Source organism: Lepidochelys olivacea (assembly GCF_965140295.1).
Source record: "Lepidochelys olivacea isolate rLepOli2 genome assembly, chromosome: 4".
NCBI classification, from domain to species: Eukaryota; Metazoa; Chordata; order Testudines; family Cheloniidae; genus Lepidochelys; species Lepidochelys olivacea.
In genome coordinates this window covers 72524335-72547842 of record NC_140414.1, presented here as the reverse complement: position 1 = coordinate 72547842, position 23508 = coordinate 72524335, and the positions used below count along the sequence as shown (strand labels likewise).

Sequence of the window (23508 nt, the reverse complement as noted above, 5' to 3'; positions counted from 1 at the left end):
TGGCACGAGAACCAGAGATTGAATGGGAAGATCAGATAGCTCAATACTAATGGGATACAGAGGCGTTCATTCTTAGATGACCAGTTCAAATCCAGCTCTGGTCTGAAGTGATTGAAATGTGTTACTCTCTGGGACTGTTCATTGACCTGCATGAAGTGAGTTGTTGGTCTCAAGTCAGTGCATATTACACATGACAGCCTTATAGCTGGCGTTACTTTGGCTGTCTTGGCACATATGTTAAGAACTGTAACAGCACGAATACTGAACTACCTTCCAGTTTAGAACAGAGGTATGCTGACAGGTAGTGTGTGGGAGTTTGTGCTGCTGCTATCCATGATGTGTTATGTGAATGAATAGAGGTCTTTGGTTTCCAAGGCTGTCAGTCTGGCACCATTCACAGTGACAGACCCTGGGAAGTGCATGGAATAATAATAAATTCAATATTTGAAGGAAAAATATATTAAAAGGATTAGAATTAGGATAAAGTAACATCAAGAAGAGGTCCAGGTAAGCAGAGACGTTCACCTGAGGGAACTATCAAAGGGAAGGATTTCAGACCAACATCACAACATTAAATCAGTACATGGCAGCGTGTCAGTGGATCTGAAAGCTGACAGGATTGTGTTCTGAGTAAAAACACTCTTCAGCTTACTGACACCTTTAAACCCAGTATATGAGTTTGGGGTAGAAAACTTAGTGAACTTGAGTAAATCAATTCATCAGTAAATTGAAAAGGAAGTTATAGGGGACAATCAGGCATTAAAGTTAATATTTCTTTTAAAAAAATATGCTGGACCTGTTTCTCATTTACAGTGCATCCCCTGGCAGTGGGCCTTACTGTAAATGAGAATCAGACCTAATATATTGGTACAGTAACTGAAAACCTTGCAATCTTCTTTCTTTTCTGGGAAGAATTGGTATTAAAATATAAACAGAAGTGGAATGAGGAAATGAATATGTGCTGTGAAACTACGTGGCGTGATACAGTGTACTTTGTGTCTGGCAGTAAGCTCCAATGGTCCTGGTTAAGAAAATTGTCAGTAGAAGTATAGACAGTGTGTTCCTTCAGATTACTGTATGTAAGATATAATTATGAGTTGATCATGTGCTATACACCCTTCAATATGTTAGGCAAGCCACAACATAGTTCCCTTTACATTATTCGTTTGTTGTATCCGCCTGTTGTGTCTTATCCTGTACTTACATTGTGAGAGCTTGAGAAGAGGGCCCATCATTTTGTTTTGTGTTTGGGCCTCGATCCATACTTGGGGCCTTGCCTACTATTGCAATAAATAATAATTATTATTATTTATATTACAGTAGCACTTTGAGACCCGAACATATATTGAGACTCCGTGTGCTAGGTGCTGTACACATATATAGTAAGAAAATTCAGTTATGAACTGAATATAAGTGAAAAATGATTTTAAAAAATTATTTAAATTAAACAAGTGTAACTTTTTCAGGTAGACCAGGCCAAGTTGCTGCCCCAACATAAACTCAAACTGTGTTTTCAGATGCAAGCATGGACTCTATTTTTCTCTTTATTGACAGAACAAGGAGTAATGGTCTCAAGTTGCAGTGGGGGAGGTTTAGGTTGGATATTAGGAAAAACTATTTCACTAGGAGGGTGGTGAAGCACTGGAATGAGTTACCTAGGGAGGTGGTGGAATTTCCTTCCTTAGAGGTTCTTAAGGTCAGGCTTGACAAAGCCCTGGCTGGGATGATTTAGTTGGGGATTGATCCTGCTTTGAGCAGGGGGTTGGACTAGATGACCTCCTGAGATCCCTTCCAACCCTGATATTCTATGATTCTTTTTGGCCACCCATCCAGCTTTACTATGACTGTCCACATTTTGCTCACCCGGGGCACACAGGAAAGGAAGAGAAAGAAGGTCATGTAGGGGGAGAAGGATGCCTAAGAACTGTTAGATTAAATTTCGTTTATCATACTATGTGTTTCTCAAGTGTACTTTCACTACAGTGTTTATGCACCAAAATAAATGTGTGGTACATTAGGTGGGGTCAGAAACTAGGAAATAGGAGGAGATTACAGAGAGGAAAGTTACAGGAGGTTATAGGAGGAGATTACAGGAGGACCTTTTAAGGTTCCACCATCGTAGTTGCTTTTACAGCGGTGTAAAATTTGCCTGGCTTAAGGCTGGAAATGAAACTTTTGAAGGTTCACATAAAACTCTGGCCCAGGCTCAAGTGTAGTACAAAAGAACGGCCCAGCTTAGAGAGGGGTGTGCCCTATTTGATCCCATGGTAAACATTAACACTGAGGAGGTATAGGAAAGAATCAGGAACCCTTATGAGAAGTTGGCAAATCTCTCTACCTGGCTCTTTGCCCCATTTTGTTGACTCTTCATTGCACTGTAGCTGTGCTGGTATTAGATATGGATGGGGTAGAAACTGGTAGATTCCTGTGTTTCCACTCCATCCTGATTCTGTTAGATATGTCCAAGCTCGGAATGCGTAACTGCCTGAGTTGAATCCAAGTGTTTTGTCCTGGTTTGATTATAAAAATAAGGGAAGCACGTTTTCTTCTCGTACAACAAATTAGTAAGAAGTCTCCACTATTGTAATTTTGCTGCATACACAATTCCTTTCTCGTTTATTAAAAAACTCCCTGTTAATATGCAGCAACATCTAATACCTGCCTGACCCACGTACCTATATTCAGTATTCACCTTGAAAATACACACAGACACATGCAGCCCAAAATAAGACTCAAAGAGTGATTAAAATCACAAAAGAAAGCATCACAGGCATGCTTAAAATTAGATAATTGCTTGAACAGAGTCTCAGCCCTGACTTTGCCAGGTTGGAATTGTTGAGGGAGCACACAAATGCAGGTGGAAAGCAACCCTAAAGGAGTAGCCGAAGATTCCCATGACATCAGGAGGAACAAGGAAGGGGTGGGGCAGAATACACAGCATTCAACCTGAGGCCTGGGCAGCTCTGCAGTGTGTGTGTGTGACTGCTACAGCCAGCATAATTTAAAGGATCAGAGGAGCCGCCTTTCCCTGCCACTCTGCTCAGCTTTATGGAGTGTAAACTTGGCACAGTTGAGAATCTGTCCTCTTCTTTTAAAATGCTGCCATGTTAACAGAACCATAAGGCCACCCTTTCCTCACTCTCGGGGAAGTGCTGTATTTCTTGCAGTCATTCTAGATGTATCAGCTCTAGAAGACTGCACATCTAGGAAGGATGCTACAAAATGAAAAGCATGCTAATTTTTCATGGCTACTAAGTTATTTTACTTGTTAAATTTGCATACAGCTACACAGAAGGGAGAAGATTTATTATGCGATAATACTGCTTCAGCTGAAAGAATCTTACTAATTACTGTGGCACAAACTACTTAGCTATTTAGTCAAGAGCTGATTTGTAGTTTCTTTCCGTAGATTCAAATGTATCTTTCAGGAATAAAAAAAGGAATTAAATATTCACTTTGGGGCAGGAAGTCACACCTCTTCTGCACTGCATATCCTGGCATGTAGGGCATACCACACATACGTAAGCAGAGTGTATTCAGAGTGAGTAAAGTGCTGCCAACATATTAATAAGGAGCTCCCTCCAAATTTTCCACATAAGTCAGTGATGCATGTTTACTACAGTGTAAGACTGGATGGCTGGTTGGGGAATGGACACCTTAGCATCTTGAGGTCAAACAGGCTTCCCCTCATGAGAGGTGGTCTCCTTTAGCTGGGGCAAGGAGTTAGGTCAGGGAAGTGGATGTCTGCATTGTATGGGGGTGTCACTATGCCTTAGTGGGTCACAGCTGAGGACACCAAATTAAGGACAAACTGCTGAGGCTCACCCCAAACTGGTGGTTATTCTACTGTTAGATACACCGAGCCAGAAACAAAAGCAAACATCTGTCTCACCACGCTGGTAAACAAGAAGTCCAAACTGCAGTCTCCTTAGGCATACCAGCCCTTGTTTCATCACCCAGATACTAGACTTTATAATGTGTGGTTATTTAAAACCAACGTATTAAACAAAGGGTCCTTCTAATCTCAAAAGATCAGCCACATAGCCAAGTCAATATATAACTCAGATCTTACCCAATAATCACGCTGTTGCCAATCCTTTATTATCTAATATCTAAAAGTTTATTTATAAGAGAAAAGAAGGAGGAGAGAATTAAAATTGATCAAAGAAATCATATACATACACTCATTGCAAAGATCTTGGATCAGGTTTATAGCAATGCTGGAATAAACTACTGGCTTGTAAAGTCTCAACTTCCAAGAGATTGGAAGGTCCTCAGTCCATTGGTTGGAATGCTCCTTTTAGTGCAAGTCCATAGTCCAGAGAGAAGAGCAGGAAAGAGGCAAAATGGAGATGCTTCCAGGGTCTTTTATACCATCATCCATGTGGGGAGGATGCTCTTATTCTTAGTCTGTGGAAAATTACAGGCACAAGATGAAGTCCAGGGTCATATGAAAAAGTCACATGCCCTTGCATGCTTTGATGACTCATAGGAATAGCCATTACTCATATTCTGGCTAATGGGGTGGAGACAAGCTTCTTCTATATCCATTGTGAGAGCTAAGTGTCCTTTAATGGAACATCAAGTTGAATGGTCCATTCACAATGTGCTGGCTGGACTGGATGTAAACTACCTAGTGGCTGTTACCTGAGGGGCAAATGTATTTGAAATACAGTTATGTAGTCAATATTCACAACTTCAGATACAAAAATGATACATGCTATAAACAAGATAATCGTACTCAGCAAATCCTAACTTTTCCATTGACACTTTACACGATATACTTTGTACAAGATGTGTTGCAATTGTCCAAGAGAGACAATATTAATGAGATAAATACTCATGTTTAAATCATACAGCATCACAGGTGGGTTCCCTCCTTATTCAAATTCCAAGATGGCTGGGCAGGCAGGTAGTGGCAAGGAGAAATGCAGGATGCAGGACTTGCTCATTGCAGCCGCTTACCTCTCTTCCTCATGCAGTATTGGAGCTGCTGGTGGCAGGATGTATGTATGTATGGTATTAGGTCTACAAGTTTTGTTTCCCATGTGCTCCTAGCAGAATAGGTGGGGATACAAGAAGTGTCATCCCTTTGCAGTATATGAAGTGGCTGTGGGAGTGTTTGATCTACCTGTGATGTGTTGGCTAACTGAGCAAGTACTGTAAAATTCCAAGCCTTAGAATTCTCAGTGACTTCAGTGGGCTTTGTCTTGGCTTCTATATTATTCCTAAAGGGGAGAGGATGAAATCATGGGCGGGATAGTTTAAAACTCGGTTTAAGCCACTGTCGAGGGTAGCTCCATGGGCTGGATAAGTCCCTAGTGTTACTCAAACAACCCTGGGGCAAGCCCTCCCTGGGCTGCCTTATGGGCCACAGCAATCTGGAATCTCCCCCCAACACACCCTTATACTAGGGCTTGCCCTTTGCAAGACCATTGGAGGGCAGCCCTGCAGCTCAGTGCCTGTGCCAAGGGACTCCGCCCCCTGGCAGAAATGGGGCTATTAGGGCTCCTTTACATCACTACCAGCCCTTGTGCCTGGTGTAAAGGAGCTGGGACCAGGGTGAATATCTCATCCCTGGAATTTCAACACTGGAATTATGAAGAAGTGCTAGTTAGAAATGGTATTAATTCAGAATCAATAGATGAGACACTCCTGGAAGATTGTTAGTTGTGATATTACTGATGAAAGGAGCACTGAGGGATTTTTGATTTACACTGTGGTTCTAATTGTTATCCCAAAGGTTTTTGCAGTTGAAAGGACTGGGTCAATTTTACAGTTTCTATAATACTAAACTGTAATTGGTTGAAAATATGCATTTCTTTTAAAAACACATTTAAATAAGACAGGATGCATCACCATAACAAAAATTAATTACATGCACAGAAGAATCCTGACTTTTCTGAACTTCTTGAATGGAAACAAATATGTTCAGATAATTGAGAGTTAATAGTCAGGGAGCGGATGGAACAGAGAGAGATACTTAGCGATCATTAGATGAGGGGGATTGGTAATGAAAGCTGCATAATCCACTTCAAACATCACTTTAATACAATCATCTTTTTAGTAGAAAAAGTTTTGGTGAATGTATTAAATAGATTTGATTTCTTTTTCTTTCTTTTTTTTTTGAATCACTCTTTCTGGACTATATTATAAACACTTCAAAAGAAGTGAGATGAAGCATTGTAATCAACCGCAGACATAAGTAATTTAAACATCATGTAAATTATATTACATAGGGTACATGAAAATGTAATTATGAAATAATAAAACTGAAATCATAAAATTTCTGAATCCTGATTTCATTACGTGAAATCAAGTGTTATAATCATGTACCAGTTATGTATAAAATTAACATATGTCTTATTGGTTCTGAACTTTAATCACTTAATACACATCAGGTTGGGATCTAAAGGGAAAACAGTCTAAAAGTTGAGAAGAAGCTTGGGAAGAAACAGTCCTTCTAAGATTAGTCTTGAGACGAACTGTAGAACTAGAGATATATTTATTTCTGCAGCTGTTAACTATCACATGAGGATATTAACATTAAAACCTAGACGCTTAGTGTAAATCAACGCAGAGCCCTTTATTTCAATGGAGCTAGGCTAATTTACACTATCTGAGATTTTGGCCCTAACTTCTGAAACTTTAACATCAGTGATGTACCTGCATTGGGTAAGAAAATATAGTTTCCTTCGATCTCAGGAGTATTCAAGATACAGATATCGAAGTGTATTTTGTCAAGTCTGCTGGCAAACCTTGCAAGTTTGTCAGCTGATAACAAAATGATGATCCCAGTATAAAGGAGGCAGAATCTAAGGGCTGTTTCCACCCACATTAAGACCGCTATATGCTGCCTGATCAGTATAATGGGTTTTTACCGTAACAAAGAATCACTATGAAAAAGAAAGCCCTTACTTCCTTTATAATAAAAGCTTGGGTCAGCAATCCTTTGACACACTATACTAAGTTCACTGAAGCGAGCATCCATAGCAACATTCCAAAGTAAAAAAAGTTAATAACTTCTAAAATTAGACTTTAAGCAACTAAGTTTTAGCAGTGGGCACAAATCTCAGCTAGGAGATTCCAGTAAACTAGGTAGTCCTCTTTTTCTTTCCAATTTTACTGGGAAATAGCAAAAAGTTAGAAGGCTGTTAGAACTATGTTTAACAGAGTTTTTTGGGGGAGGTGGTGCTTATAATCAATTAATTGCTTAACCAAATTACTTCGAATTTTCTAGAAAGAAAGCTACCCAAACTTGAGGTTGATAGCACTTCTTTGGATGGATTTTATGGCAGCAGGGGGCAACATCAGGCTTAAAATGGAAACTTGGTCACAATCTTAACTGTGAATAGACTTCTGTTGCTCCGTGTTTTTTTTCTTTCATTTAGAGCTTCTTGAGGGCTCACCTGTTTGTAACAGCTCTCTAAAAAAATTATGGTCTTTACTGGAAGAGTGATCACAGCTCAGGCTAGTACCTAGAGTAGCAAAAGTGTGGTGCAATGAAGAAGCAGTGTTTTTTATAAGACATGTAGATGCTGCTGGGTACGTTGCAGCTTGTTAGATAAATGTCCTACATGTTGGAATTATGGTTGTTGGAGGCCTGGTCTACTCTAGGAATTTACATAGGTGTAGATATGAAAATCCGCAACCTAACCCCAGTGTAGACAGCTTTAGGCTGACGGAAGAATTCTTCTGTCAACCTAGCTACCGCGTCTCAGGGAGGTGGATTACCTACACTGATGGGAGAAGCCATCTGTGTAGGTAGTGTCTACACTACAACACTACAGTTGCAGCGGTACAGCTGCGCCGCTGTAACATTTTAAGTGTAGACAAGCTCTGAGCCTCCTTTCCCAAAATTCTGGCACAGGTTTTGCCAGGGGCATGAACAATGTGAGAATATAGTAGGAAAAGCCTTATTATGCACTGGTATGGGGAATTCCACCAGTGACCTGATATAAAATTATAATTGAGGAATCAAGGGTTGCATCTCTTGAATAGGTCATCAAGTTGTTGCTTTCAGCATTTATCTCTGATTAACAGAGACATAGAGGCTATTGGCTGATGTGTATATTGCAATCTATATTATTAAAGTTGTGGGCTTGATTCCTTAATCCTAAATTTTGCTGTGTTATGAGGTCTTGTTTTGCACCAATTTTGAGTGGCACTGGTAGAGCATTGGGGTAGGAATGAGTTGTAACTATTTACATGATTAAACTGCCTGTTCATCAGTTATAATGAAAGAAGATTAATACAAGTATTGTAAACAAAATAAATCGTTCATAGCCTGCATTCCGTAGTACATTTTGCTCTTGACTCTCTTCTTTATTCTGATCACGTTTTGAGAAATCAAGAGAGCACCTTACCAGAACCATTATGAAATTATGTTAGTGTGGTACAACATTTTCAAAAGGTGTTTTTCTGTATTCAGATAGAGACAGCTGACTATATAGCATAATGGAAGGGCAGGAATGACAGAGGAGAGGTATACAAATTGATTACATTCAGTATGCAGAATTAATGTGCTTCATTCAGACAAGGTTTAGAGGGAGAGGAAGACCAATTTGTCATTTAGATTATTTTATACTGAAAAACTGGAATAGAAAGAAAAAGAGCGTGTGTGATCAGAAGGCAAGTCTGCCAAATGAAGGAGAGAGAAACTCAACATGCTGTTATCTACTGCTGGATGAACTATCCAGAGAGCATAATTTATTGAGCAAATTTAACTCTTTTTCCTGTTGACAAATTATCTGAGCTGGGTTTGATTCTTACAAATGTGTTAATTATTTGCCATGGGTTGTTCACAGACTAAATTTTCAGACATTTGCTATTTGTGGTGTGTAATTGGTTACCTAAGATGCATGGTATTGACACATCCAACTGGATGACTGAAATTTTTATAATGGATTTTTCAAGACTGCCAAACTGTACATAGAGCAATGCGTGGATCCTGTTACAGCTGTGAATGGAGCTGGTCCCTCTCTGCCCAGTTACTGAGTGTTGCTCAGTAAATTATGCTGGATGCTAATGGCTCCAGGAGTCCCAAACCACAGCCATGGATTAGTGTGGAACAGTGTCTTTCCTCTGATCATGCACTCTTCCAGCAGCAGAAGGGATGGCACAGGAGTATGTTCCACTGGAGGTTCATCCTCGCACTGGGTTAATCCCTGCTGAGGTGGGATACACCTTGCACTTTAGGACAGATTGTGCCTGCCTATTTAAGTCTCTCCTCACAAAAAAAAGAAATATGGGACAAATGTAATCTTCTTCTCAGTAGGTGCGTGGCTTTACGTCCACTAAGCATGGGAACATGGATAGGTTTTTTTCTTGTAGTCAGTGAAAAATTTGGAAAAGGAATTTAGGGCACAATTCTCTTGGGTTACTTCTAGAGCGGGGTGGGCAAACAATGGCCCAGGGGCCGCATCTGGCCCTCCAGATGTTTTTATCTGTCCCCCAAGCTTCCGCTGGGTAGCAGCATCCGGGGCTTGCCCCGTTCTGGTGCTCCAGCCAGGGAGCAGGGTCAGGGGCTTGCCCCACTCTGAGCTGCTCCTGGAAGCAGCAGTATGTCCCCCCTCTGGCTCCTATGTGTAGGGGCAGCTAGGGGGCTCTGCACACTGCCCCTGCCCCAAGTGCTGCCTCTGCAGCTCCCATTGGCCAGTAACTGTGGCCAATGTGAGCTGTGGGGCAGCGCCTGCGGACAGGGCAGCGCGCAGAGCTGCCTGGTCGCGCCTCCATGTAGGAGCCAGAGGGGGGACATGCTGCTGCTTCTGGGAGCTGCTTGAGGTAAGCGCTGCCTGGAGCCTACACCTTTCCCATGTCCCAACCCCATGCCCCAGCCCTGATCCCCCTCCCGCCCTCCAAACCCATCAGTCCCAGCCCGGAGCACCCTCTTGCACCCCAACCTCTTATCCCCAACCCCACCCCAGAGCACCCCCAGCTGGAGCCCTCACCCCTTCCTATACCCCAACCCCTAATTTCGTGAGCATTCATGGTTCGCCATACAATTTCCATACCCAGATGTGGCCCAAGGGCCAAAAAGTTTGCCCACCCCTGTTCTAGAGGAAGTACCTGAAAGTTTGGATAGTGTGTATCCCCCTTCAGGACTCTGTTGTGAGTCCCCAAGGGCAGAAGCATCCTTCCATCGGATGCCTTTGTGCCTGTTTCAGAACAAAGGCAAGTACAGCCTGATGCAACTAGTCGGGGTGGCCAGCAAGGTAGAGAAAAAGAGTGTGCAAGGAGCTGCTTTCTGTGGCATGCTGACAAGGTAACGGGTCCTAATGTATTCAGTGAATTCCTTACCTATCTAAGAAATAACAGGGATTTCAAATGAAAACATACTGCCCATATTTAGCCTCATTTACAGCCATCCAGCCCCATGAAGTCAGCTCCATATACCTCTTCAGCTGCTCCATATAGTTGGCAGGATGGCTGGTTTATGTACCATGCTGTCACAGAATGTATCTGCCCTCTCTTCTGTCTTTGAAGGTACATCTACACTGCAGCCAGAGGTGTGATTTGCAGCTCGTATAGACATACCCATGTAGGGTGACCAGATATCCCGATTTTATAGGGATAGTCCCAATTTTGGGGGCTTTTTCTTATATAAATGGCTATTATCCCCCACCCCCATCTGATTTTTCATATTTGCTTTGGTCACCCTATACCCATGCTAGTTTTAACCTAGGTAGTTCACTAAAATTGAAGTGAGGACACACTGGCATGTGCTTCAGCATGGGCTACAGATGTAAGTTGTGTACCCACCAGGGTCCGGCAGGCTTGTGCAGTCCATGCTGAAGCCCACACTTGCTATGTCCTCACTTCTGTTTTTAGCAAGCTGGCTAGATTAAAGCTAGGAAGGTACATCTACACGAGCTGCAATTCACATCCCTGGCTGTGGTGAGATATACCCTGAGAACTTCAGAAAGGCTTTGTTAATGTCCCTTGGGCTTGCAGAGATGTAAATGAGGGAAGAATTTGGCCCTATGTAGTTGAATGAAATACAGTGAAGCAAAATATCCTCTGAAATACCTTGATTTATTATTTCCCAGACTGAGGTATAGGAATGAATGTGTGAAAGATCAAATAAATACAAATGTAAGGGCCACATTCTTGCAAAGATGCATTTAATTGGTGTATCCACACTCTCACATGAGTGCAGAAAATGGATTACTGCATGGCATTTTGCTTGTTTCTTTTACAAACGCATCCACAGTTAGATATTTCATGTGCAGACCTTAGCTGCAACTTTTAAAAAACGTAGCCATGAGTAATGCAATTTATAGGATATTTTGAGTGTGGATATCTTGTGGATAAGGGATTCTTTTAAGACAAACCTATTTTAAATCTATATTATCTTTGGATTCTGGTGTCACCAACGTTAGAGTTTACATTGTCTCCAGAAATCCCTGATGAGAAAATTATGCATGTGGATATAGCTTTATACATAAATGTACCAAATGTATCCAGAATCTTTTGTGATGTAAAGTCCATTCAGGGGTTCTGGTGACGCAAAGTGCTTGCAGTCTCCGTTGTGGGGGTCGTTCATGTGGCCAACGCTACCCTGCAAATGCTGCGTTGAAGATAATGTAGGTAGAGATGTACTGATTCAGTCATAATCCTAGTCTGGCTCAGATGAGAAAGCTCCTTCAGAATACTTTGCACAAATCAGCTGATGAGAGTGGATTATTCACCAAAGGTAGTACAATCCCTCGGGTGAAGCAGGCAAGACTGATGCAGGATATGTTGTTTGCTGCACAAGCAGGAATGAAATTGGCCTATTTTCCTAACTACTGAAGTGTAAAGATAATTAGTGAAAGACAGGTTAGGATAACCACTGTTCTCACTAATGAGGGCAGAGATTAACAGCTATTCTTCCTAATGCAGGTAAAATTATTACCCTGCACGTGAAGGGAAAAATACAAACCTATTGCAACCTATCTATATCTCTAAATTATAGGCAGTGAAGGTGGTGACACTTATTATTAAGGTTGCCTGACAGTTTCTATTAAAAGATCCTATTTTCAGTTGCTAATAATTTTGCCAGATTTTAACCATAGGGGCTGAAATGTTCCATGCCAGTACTCCTTTTCTTTTTGCGGATACAGACTAACACGGCTGCTACTCTGAAATCCATGCCAGCTGTTTGTCCAATGGTGATTTTTTTTTTTGTTTAGCTGTTTCTGAAAGTAATTGGAGATTTTATCTTAATGCCTTAGCACAAGGGGGATGAATTAAGATTGCATGGGAAATTTTAATTTGGGCGTGTCCTAATTTTTGAGTGCTTGACCGTGTGACAGTAATATTCTTTTAACAATAATTTTGGATGTAATATATATAGGATAAAACTAAAGTAGCACGTTATGTCCTCAAAAGTCAGAAGATGATACAGTTAAGGTTGCAGGTACAACTTTATCTGTGTCCTCTGCTGTGTATTCATTTAATTACATGATGCACTCAATTTGTCACATAATGCAATATGTTAACATTCCGTTTTTGTGCAATCTTTTCATGTACATTTTAGAGCTGGTCAAAATTTTTCACACAAAAAAGTTGTCAAAGATAGCTTTTTAAAAAAATATGAAACCATGAAAAATTGTCAATATTACTGAAACTTTCAATTCTTCTCTAAATTTGTATTTAAATTATTTTCAAAATTTTCTTTTTTATTTTGTTTACTGAAAGATGTTTTCTTACTTAAAACCTAGTTTTCAGTAAATGAAAAGCTTTGAAAACTGTTTTTGCAAAAAGCTTTGTATAAAATATTGCAGAAAATTTCACAAAATATGGAAAATAAGAAATGGAAACAATACTGAAATTGTTCATTATTGTTTTCCTGGTGCATAACAAATAAATCTGGGCTCTGCAGGAGCACATTTTGTAAATAAATAATTTTCATGGATTCTGTCTTGCATACACACAGAGTAGCATATCATTCCACCAGATGCTGTGTGTGTGTGTGTGTCTAAAGGTAGAAACAATTCTATGCTTGTGAAATATTTTATGATTATGTAATTATCAGGCAGTAATTTGATGTAATGTACTTAAACATATGTACAGCATTTGATTTGGTTCTGCATAGCATTTTGAATAAGAAACTAGAACAATGCAAAATCAACACTGCACATGTTAAATGGACTAAAAAGTGCCTCATAGGACTCAAAATGTAATTGTAAATGGGAATCCAATTTGAGTGGGTGTGTTTCCTGGTGAGGTCTTACCGGGATCAGTTCTTGGCCCTATTCTATTGAGCATTTTTATCAATGATCTGGAGGAAAACATGAGATAATCATTGGTGAAGTTTGCAGATGAGACAAAGATTGATGGAGTGGTACGTAATGAATACGACAGGCCACTGGTACAGAGCAATCTGGTTCTTTTGATAAGTTGGGTGAAAGCAAACAGTGTGCATTTCAGTAAAGCCAAATGTAAGGTCAGATAACTAGGAACAAAGAATATAGGCCATACTTACGGGATGGGGGATTGTGGTGGGGGTACCAACCCCACAGTGAGCCATCAAAGGTTAACGAGCTGCTGTGGACCCACTCAGCCACATGTGCACTCGCTGTCAGATAATGAAGGGGCAGGTAAAAAAGGAAGAGGAGAGCTCAGTAATGAGCTGATGAGGGAGAAGAACAGACCTCCTACCCTTTGCTCCCTGAGGAAAGGGCCAGCCCAGAACCACTGCAGAGACTGCAGGAGCCTTCCAGAGGGAGTGAGGGGGGCAAGCAGGCCAACACAGGACTATTGAGTTTGGTTTTGGGACTATTTCTTTGCTTTGCCACATAAAGACTGTTGGGCTGTCTGTGCTGGCCCATGGGCTTAACAAGACTGTTGCAAGAAATCCCTGGGGGGAAGAGGGGACTAGATTTCTGCATTCTAGTCAAATCTGCCCTGTCATTTGTCATGGATTCTGAAGACTACACAATCACAGGGGCTCTAACCAGTGATTCTGAAAAAGCTCGGAAGCAGGGGGTAGTCATAGCAGATAATCAGCTGAACCTAAGCTCACAATGTGGTGCTGTGACCAAAGGATTAATGCCATCTTTGGATGTATAAACTGGAGAATATCGAGTAGGAGTAGGAAAGTTATGTTACCCCTATATTTGGCACTAGTGTGACCAGTTCTGGTGCCCACAATTCAAGAAGGATATTGATAAATTGGAGAGGATTCAAAGAGCTACAGTACTGATTAAAGGACTAGAAAACATGCCTTATACACTTAAAGAGCTCAATTTAACAAAGGAAAGGTTAATGGGTGACATGAATACAGTCTATAAGTACTTACATGGGGAACAAATATTTGATAATGGGCTCTTCAGTCTAGCAGACAGTTATAACAAGATCCAATGGCTGGAAGTTGAAGATGAACAATTCAGATTAGAAATAAAGGATAACATATTAAAAGTAAGGGTATTTAACTAGTGGAACAACTTACTAAGGTTGTGGTGGGTTCTCTGTCACTGAAATTAAGTCAAGATTGGATGTTTTTCTAAAAAATATGGTCTAGTTCAACCACAGCTATTGGGCTCGAAGCCGTAATTACTTCGAGGAAGTCATATGGTCTGTGTTGTGCATAAGGCCATACCAGACTATCAATGGACCCTTCTGGTCTTAAAATCTATGAATTTATGAATATGTGACTCATATAACGCACCGGCACAAGGAGTAATGTCAACTATGCAACTGTAAATACTCTTAATATAGTATTTTATATGGAATTTCCTCTGTGTGTGTGTGTGTGTGTATTTTCTAAGTTTGTTTTTCTAAGAAAAAGGATAAATTCTATAGTTTGGAAATAATTGTAAATACATAATTAAAAGTTGCTGTCCTGTGGATCTTACAAGATATTTATAAAACCACTTGCTATCAGAGTGCAATTGAATCATTGAGGCATATCTCCTGAGGAGCCCTGCCTCGATCACTGTGTATATTTTTTACACTGTATCCAACTTAGTTCTCTGTCCATGTATTTTTAAAACATTGAACTGTCATTGTTTAAAAAAATTCTTTGCACTTTCAAATTGTGATTTTTAAATGGACTCTAACACAGCCAAGTAACTAATCTTCCCCAGTATAGTCAAAATAATTTCTCCAAAGTGAAGACTGTCTGCCAAATTTAAAGCTTGGGAAGTCAGTGGGAACTGGGACTGCCCCTTTAGGACCCTTCCAAGAGCTCAGCCTGCTTTTTTTGGCACAGTCAATTCAGTATCAGGACGATTCAAAAATTAGCAAAACTTTTTTTGGGGGGGAGGGGGAAGGGGGGAGTATTTTTTCCCCATTTAATTCATCTCAACAGTGCCCAAACAATTTGTATTCCAATTTTTCAAGGGTGGCAATGGGGTATTTATATTTATAGAATCAAATGATATATTTATATATAAAATTATATAATTGTGTGTATAACATATATGTAAAATTTGAATTATAGCTGAAGAGCTAGCTACAGCTGTATTTAAAAAAAGGATATATAGAAGAAAAATAAAACCCTCAGGCAGAGACCAGGCCTGCAAAATGCCAGCCTGATATTTCAGCAAGTTATGAGCATCAGAAAATGGGGGGCTACAATGGAAAAACTTTGGCAGCTTTAAATATAGCTATTGCGAGCCCTCCAGCTATAATTATTTTATGCAATATTTTTTTCAACATCCTTGAAGAAAATCTTTCATGAGGTGAAATTTATGACCAGGGTAGGTGGGCAGTGGTAGGCCTGGTCAATTGCTGTGCTGGTTCAAATCCTCCTAAGCCAAACATTCACACTTACTTACTCTGTCTTTAGGCAAGACATGCTGTGCTTCATTCCAAGCCAATCTTTTATGGGTCAATAAATTACAAACAGAACAAAAATATACAGAAGAGAAGAGCATTTAATATAGTGAAAATTGTTTCTAGAGTCATCATTTCTATTGCTAGAATGTTTGTTTTCTCATTGTATGTTTTTAATTTATATTTCAGATAGTGTTTTGTATTAAGTGTTTCTACTGAAGAATAGTTTTGTTCCTTTCAAAGTAGTACTGTCATTTTATTTGCGGATCCCAATGGAATTTTAGCTTTATATTTTAGCTTTTATAATAATGTAAAACGATTTCAACAATGGTTGAAAAAGACTCTTGGGTACCCAATTTAGTTGTCTAATTTCTAGATGGCTTAAATGCTTTAAAATAAATTATATGTAACTGGAATTAAAATGAGCAAAGCCTTGTATTTTCCCTTTGGGAAATGGTTTTAATTTAAAAAGAAAGTGATGTTGCTTTTTTATGTAACATTTTAGAAGGAGAAAACTTTTATCTAAACTGGCAAAGAGTAAGACTTACAAATTATCATTAGCAAAGAGGTAAGATCATAACTGCATTCACAAAACTTTAATCAACTCTTGGGAATGTGTGTGCTGTATCAAAATAGCTGTTTATTCATTTAAAAAAATTAATCCTACTTACAGGAGAGTTTGAGTAAAAAGTCAGTGTACAGTGAGGACGCATAATAGCTGAGGCTTCAATTTGTCAAGTTTGGCCGGGCTAGCACAGGTTAGAACACGGATGGATTTTTTTTTTTTTTTTTTTGTAGAATGTGAACTTGCCTGAACATGTACAAAAACCTAAGTGGTGTGCATGAGTGAAGATTTGTATCTTTGAGTAGTGCATTGGCAGTATTATCAGATCACTGACTGAACCAACTGTGGAGACAGCTCTCAATTTCATGTACTGTTTTCTTTTTAAGTTGCGTTTTCATTTCTGGCTGTACATCTGGAAGACTCACTCTGTTCTGCTTTTTCATTTTGTAGACTAATTTTCTCATGGCTGTGGGCCAGGCCGTTGAAAGATACGGAAGGGAGTTGAGTTTTTTCAATGGCACTTCTGGCATAAATCAACTCTTACTTGTCTTTCAAATTTCCTCTTTCTTCTGCCAATAGACTAGGTAGCGTATTTGCTACTGTTGTAGTCAATAGTTATATCAACATATTTGCAAGACTTTGCTAGCCCTTCTCACAATTCATGTCAGGTGCTCATGTATCCTGATGGATATGATGCTCCTTCCCAGCTTCCCCAGTATAAAACATATACAGCATGATAGCCCTCATAGGGAACAGACTGGACACAGTTGTCTGTATATTGCGGCAAGAGTTTTTCTTTAGGTTTTTTCATACAAGCGACAGAATTTGCAGAAGAGTTACAAAGTGTTCCTTTTCTACATTTTAATTGCCTGTTGCAAGCTTCACATGTCTCTGAAGGACTAAGTGCGTGGTTACCACTTCTCTATTTTGAGGTTGATGTGGTTTGGGTTTTGATGCATTGCTTGTGGCTTCTTATTTTTTTCAGTTTGCCATTTAGGACATCCATTTAGTTTTTGTGAGTGTTTGTTGAAATTAAACTTCTTTTTAATGAACAGCCCTACAGCAAAGTCCTCTGTTCACCTGCAGAACAATTCTTAGCCTTTCTAGGGACACTGTCAACAAAGGTGTCAGTAAGTACCAGTTCTGATTATTGTGGTTTTTGGTTCGGTTTTTAATGTGGACAGATGTTTACTAAGAACTGACTGAGATCACCAAGTCATTTGACGTAGGCCGCAGAAAAGACATCAAATAATAGTACCTTTAGGACACTACTGACTCCAAAACATTTGAAACAGAGATCCAAATGTGAAAAAAGCTCTTTATCCCATTACCAGCTAGAAATCAGACTGTGGCCAGCCCCCACAGGGTGCACACACAACACCCTCAAGGGATACATCTACAGTGCAGCTGGGAAGGAGCCTCCCAGTGTGGGTAGACAGATTCAAGCTAGTGGTGCTTGAGGTAGTGTGCTAAAAATAGCAGCTTGGACTCCCAAGCTCACTCAATGCTCTGAGTGTGAGCTCAGGTAGCTATCCAAGTCTCTGCTGGAGCTGTAGTTTCTATCCTGCTATTTTTAGCATGCTAGCTTAAGCTCCACTAGCATGAATTCGTCTGTCTTGGCTAGGAAGCTCGCTCCCAGCAGCAGTGTAGACATAGCCAGGCTGGCTGCTGTTGTATTCTTTGTGCTTCCAGATAGTGCAGCTACCTACCTCAAAAGGGGCAGAGACGAAAGGAGAACAGACAGGGCTGTGACTCTTCCAGTCCCCTCTCAACCTCTCCCAAGGGGAGTGTATGAACGCTAAAGATATCCACAAGTCTGTCTCCCTTATCCCTTGGGCCATTATCAGGGTAGGCTTTCTATACCTTTCATACTTTGCCTGTTTAACTTGGGGTCTGATTCTGTCACTCTTGCAGAGTATATCACTGGGACTACTCACAGAGTGAGGTACTGCTCAGCATGAGTTTGGGTGACAGAACTAGGCCCTAAAGGTTTTGTCATACAAAGGGAGGGGGGATGAGTATAATTTCTACTGATTCATCTCTAGATCACACAGCAAATTCAAAGTGTCAGAAAGGAATGAGGAATGTATTTCTGAGCTCTAATCTAGAAGGTCATATACCTTGAGTCTTATGAATGTCAAGTCTGAGAATGAAAAGCAGTGTAAATAAACCAGTGTTTTTGCTTTGCTCCTCGGAAGGCTCCCTTACTATCTGTTGCTGTCCTCCCTGTCAGGATCTGTCACTGTGAGGGAGATGATGAAAGCCCTCTCATCACACCATGTCGCTGTACAGGGACCCTGCGCTTTGTTCATCAGGCCTGCCTGCACCAGTGGATTAAAAGCTCAGACACGCGCTGTTGTGAACTCTGCAAATATGACTTTATAATGGAGACCAAGCTCAAACCTCTCCGGAAGGTACGATATTAGTAATTTAATTACATTCAAGTGTTGAAAGGATGAGATGGCTGCACAACCTGCTGACATATTTAAGATACGTTTACATTTCCCAAATGTCATTTGATTTACTGTTGCAATAAACACAATGGGGTGATGCTCTACTCCACAGAAGCTGGTCAATTTACAGCAGCTGTGGTTCTGGTCCAATGAGTTTCATGGCCTTAGAACACACACACAGTAATATTGTCTCTTATGATATATTCTGCTGTTTAGATTTTTCTTCCTTAGCTTTGGTGTTATATTGGTATGTACATATTACAAAACCAGAAGGGACTCCACGATAATCTAATCTGATCTCTCGCATAATATAGGCCTTAGAATATCACCCAGCAATTCCTCCATCAAGCCCATAATTTTTGATTGAGATTTATTCAGATGCTTGTGCAGAGATGGAAACTGGAGGTATCCCAAATAATGCTTCTAGATGCATAAATGTATATTAGGTATATTAGGTTACATTAACTAATTTGGTATCTAGGAAGTCAAGTGTATGCAGTTTGAGGATAAATATTCTTGGATGAATCTTTTAAAAGTCTGTTTAATGTCAGTATACAGACGGTGAAGAGGTTAATTTTTTTGCAAAAGGGAAATATCCTTTTTTTTCTCTTGTGATTCTCTTCCCTCCTCTCCCAGTACATCATTGTGTCTTACTGAAGTTTTATCTTTGTGGTTGGAGTTTCACTAGAGCCAGCATCTAATTTAAAGCTAAACTTTAATTTTCATGTGAGGTTTTCTGAAAAGTGATTATGTAAAAATAACATCTGACTCAACCGACCTGTTCCCTGTATTCAGAGCCACTTCGGTGAAAAAAGATACTGCTTTTTACTCTTGTTAACAGAGCCTGGAGAGAGTGAGCCGGATGCTATGCCTTCCTGTGTCTCATTCACAGAAATTGTTTAGCAAGTTCCAATCAATTATACCAGCTAATAAAAAGCACTGGGGCTGTGCAGGTGTCATGGAAGGCTTAATTTGATCTGCAAATGCTTTATCACAGGTGGTGATGTTACAGAGAAGGAATACTTTATTTTAAACTGCCAGCCCTGCAAACTCAACCTGGGATCTGAGAATTGAGCACATCTAAATAAGTTATTACTGATTATTTATAATTTTATTAATATGCAAATTTTATCTGATGGAGTACTTAAATATCTTTAGTCACACCCTCTGGCATGATCTGTACAAATTGCTCACTCCCTTTTCAACATAGGTTTCAATACTTCAGTCGCCAAAGTAACTGCCAAAATTACAAGTAAAAATTGACATGTTTCCCAGGTGAATACCCTGAGAGCATGTTATTTAAACAAATAAGCTGCCTAATTCCACTTTACATTTAAACGGGGTGTGTGGAAAGCCCAAGAAATACAAGTTACAGCTTCCATGATGAAAAGAAATGAAAAACTAACATTACTACGGACATCTGAGCAGGTAACTCTCATTCAGAATTCTTCTTTCATTCTGAAAATCATATGGAATACTGGCAGATTTAGAGTGGTTACACAAAACCACATTCGTGTAAGTCTAACTTTCTTCATTGAATGGCAAACACTTTATTCATCTTTCGTCATGTCCCCCTGACTCTCAGTCATCACCAGTTCTTGGGAATATCTCTGATTTTGTACATGCCAAGGATTGTCCCTGTTTTTTAGAAAGTAGTTATTTTCCACTCAAAGAAGCATTCCAAGCCCAATTTATTTTAGCAATATTAAAAGATGCCAACCAGTCTTCCCCCCCAAATTCATAACTTACCAATATTGTATGTACAGTATGGACCCAGTGTATTACTATATGGACCCAGTTCTCCCACTCAAATCAGTGACAAAAGTTTGAGTTTTATATTGTAATTTGGGCTCAGAAATATCCCTTTTCTCCTGTTTCTTGCTGGTCTTCTCTGGTTAATTCTTCTCTCTGCTAAATACTTCAACATACCAAAATTACTGAGAATTTCTTTGAAACAATACTGAGAAGTTCTTTAAATTATCTATATTACTTGCATTAATGGAATCCTGAGTATTATATCCTTTTGATATAATATCACTGATATACCATCCCTAACTGTTTACATTTGTTTACATGTTAAGATACACCATACAGTCATGAAGAAGCTATTTTGTATGTTGTTGCAAAAGCAAAACTAGAATGGGAAGAGAGATCACAAAGAGATCAGCCATATGAATGTTCATATGCATTGGTAGTTGTGGCAGTAACACGATCTACATGAACTTGGTGGATTCAGATGTCCTAACCTGTCCCAGTGATGTTCTAAATTGTTCAGTAATCCCACTCAGCCCTTCAAAGGCATCAGATGGAGGCCCCCCTTTCTATGCCAGAGCATTGCCTACCCACGTACTGCAATCCTGATCCCATTCAAATGGATGGGAGTTCTGCAACTGATCTCAGTGATAGCAGGATTAGTCACTTCATTGGGAATCCCCAAAACAATTATTTCCTGTCTACAACTGGTCAGAGAGTGACTTTTATAGCAAGGGTAGCCAAGGAGAGGCATCTTCAGGTTAAATATGATCTGTAGCATTCTAGAACGTCTAGCCACAGCTACCTTCATATTTAATGGAGGAGAGGGCCGCAGAGACTACCTATCTTTATCCATGCAGTCTAGCTGAGCCTGCTCTTATGGCTAAGTCCTATTGAAAATGATAATCTTTCTCTAGGCTTTTTCAACCATCTTATAGAATTGAATAGAAAATTATAGCCCTGCTATACAATTTATAGGATGGTTCAGAAAAACTTATCATTCTCTATTAATTAAATTCTGTAATCTTTTACATTTACATTTCTATACCATTGATGTTATCCCTATTAAATTCTATAGGGCTATCCCATAACTCTGAATCTGTCCATGTGTAGAAAGGTATATATTTTAAAAACGGGTGATGTGGGAGAGAAAGCAAGTATGTGTTCCAGGGTAGTTCAGAATAAGGCTGCGGCTGGCTATGGTGAAGAGCTTACAATGGTGCAGCTGCTCTAAGCCGACGGGAGAGAGCTCTCCCGCTGACTTAAGTATTCCAGCCCCTGTGAGTGACGGTAGCTATGTTGGTGGGAGAACCCTCTGACACAGCGCTGCCCATACCAGCGCTTAGGTCACTGTAACTTCCGTCGCTCGGGGCGTGGTTTGTTCACACCTCTGAGCAACACAACTTATACCGACTTAAGCTGGAGTGTGTACATAGCCTAAAAGTGCGTTACCATGAAGTACGGTAGCCTGTGGCTCAACTGTACATTTGTAGTGCAGTTTCATTTTGGAGTAAAATAGCAAACTAAACAACATTTTTAAAAAATGAGAATACTCATCACTAGTGAATGAGGGTAGAAAATAGGAAATAGTTACTTCCAGGCTTGAGAAAATGTGGATTAAGAAATGTTGAGAAAAGTTGGTGTATAACAGGCAGTTTGTGGAAACTTTGATTCCTTCACTGACTGGTTCAGTAGTGCCTGAATCGACTGTAAATGCATCAAGACATAAAGGAATTAGTTAAAAATACAATGATGACAATGCAAAATGTATAGAAAAGCAATTTACATATTCCTGTCTAATTCATCATAGAAGTTTTATTAATATTGAAAAAGCCATGGTATTCGCAAATAACCTATTAAAGCTTTCCTTGTAAAGAGGAAAACAATATGGCTTTGATTGTAAAACCACTCATAATATGAAAGATTTCCCACCCCCAACCCCTCACTGGTCTCCAGAGCTTCCTTGGTGACCGTCCCTTTCCAAGCCAGCTATAGACCCATCTTTTCCAGACCATCTTTCTCCATGTACACTACTGCCCTCTGCTTAGTGGATCTTGGCTCTCAGCTATTCAGGTACCTTCTATTGCAAACCTCCATGTGATTTTAACAGATTCCACAGCCTGTTAGGCCACTGTCAGCTCCCCCAGATCCCCACACAGCCTCTTGCTCTACGGAGCTGTTGAACTTCACTAAGGAAGGCAAATTATAAAGCATAGAAGTGCCAGCAAAATGGTAGATTTCTGAGGTGCACACAAGGAAATTTTCAGCAACTGAGAAGAGAAGGCAATTATTTGACAGGTTTTGTGATGACCTAGAACTCTGAGCCATGATTGTAACCTGATCTTGGGTTGAGCTCCCTTTGGAAACTGAGGTGCTTAGCAACTTTTAGGATCAGATCCTTATGACTCAGTCTTGCAGCCATGCAAATGAGGGTTTGATCATCTCTTGCAAAGTGTTGCTGAGTGCCATCAGCTTCCAGTAGATCACACTTACATCCAATCCCTACTGTATGTTATGTCCACTGGTGACTTAGTCATTGATTTCATGGGACCTGAGAATACTTGAAAGACAGTACAGTGGTAGGTGCAGATGAGAGAAGTGCTCAAAGCCAGGCAAAATCAGGCCCACTGGTAGGGTAGGGGTTTGATATACACAGTCCAATAAGGTGAAATAAAAGTGAACTCTACTGATGAATGGACCAGCAAGAACACAGTAGATGGCATATGAGGCACTGAACAGTTAGCTGAGAGAGATGCTGTTTCATGGATACTGTTAGCTGACTCCCATGACTAACTGTGGTATGTAACCTATCTCTTAAATCAGCCATCGTACCAGATCACTGGAGGATAGGTAGTGTAATGCCAATTTTAAATAAGGCTCCAAAGGCAATTCTGGCAATTACAGGCTGGTAAACCTAACTTCAGTACCAAGGAAATTGATTGAAACTATAGTAAAGAACAGAATTATCAGACACAT

At 40.0% G+C, this 23508-nt stretch overlaps 1 protein-coding gene across 7 annotated transcripts in view; it reads left to right on the top strand.

The window, feature by feature from the left end:
• Nucleotides 1–23508, top strand: part of MARCHF1 (membrane associated ring-CH-type finger 1) — a 482864-nt gene that overhangs the window by 425817 nt on the left and 33539 nt on the right. For all 7 annotated transcript variants that reach the window (XM_084626288.1, XM_084626291.1, XM_084626286.1 and 4 more), the window contains one exon: nucleotides 18561–18741. In XM_084626288.1, coding sequence (XP_084482414.1) covers nucleotides 18561–18741 — 181 coding nt within the window. The remainder of the gene's footprint in view (nucleotides 1–18560; nucleotides 18742–23508) is intronic.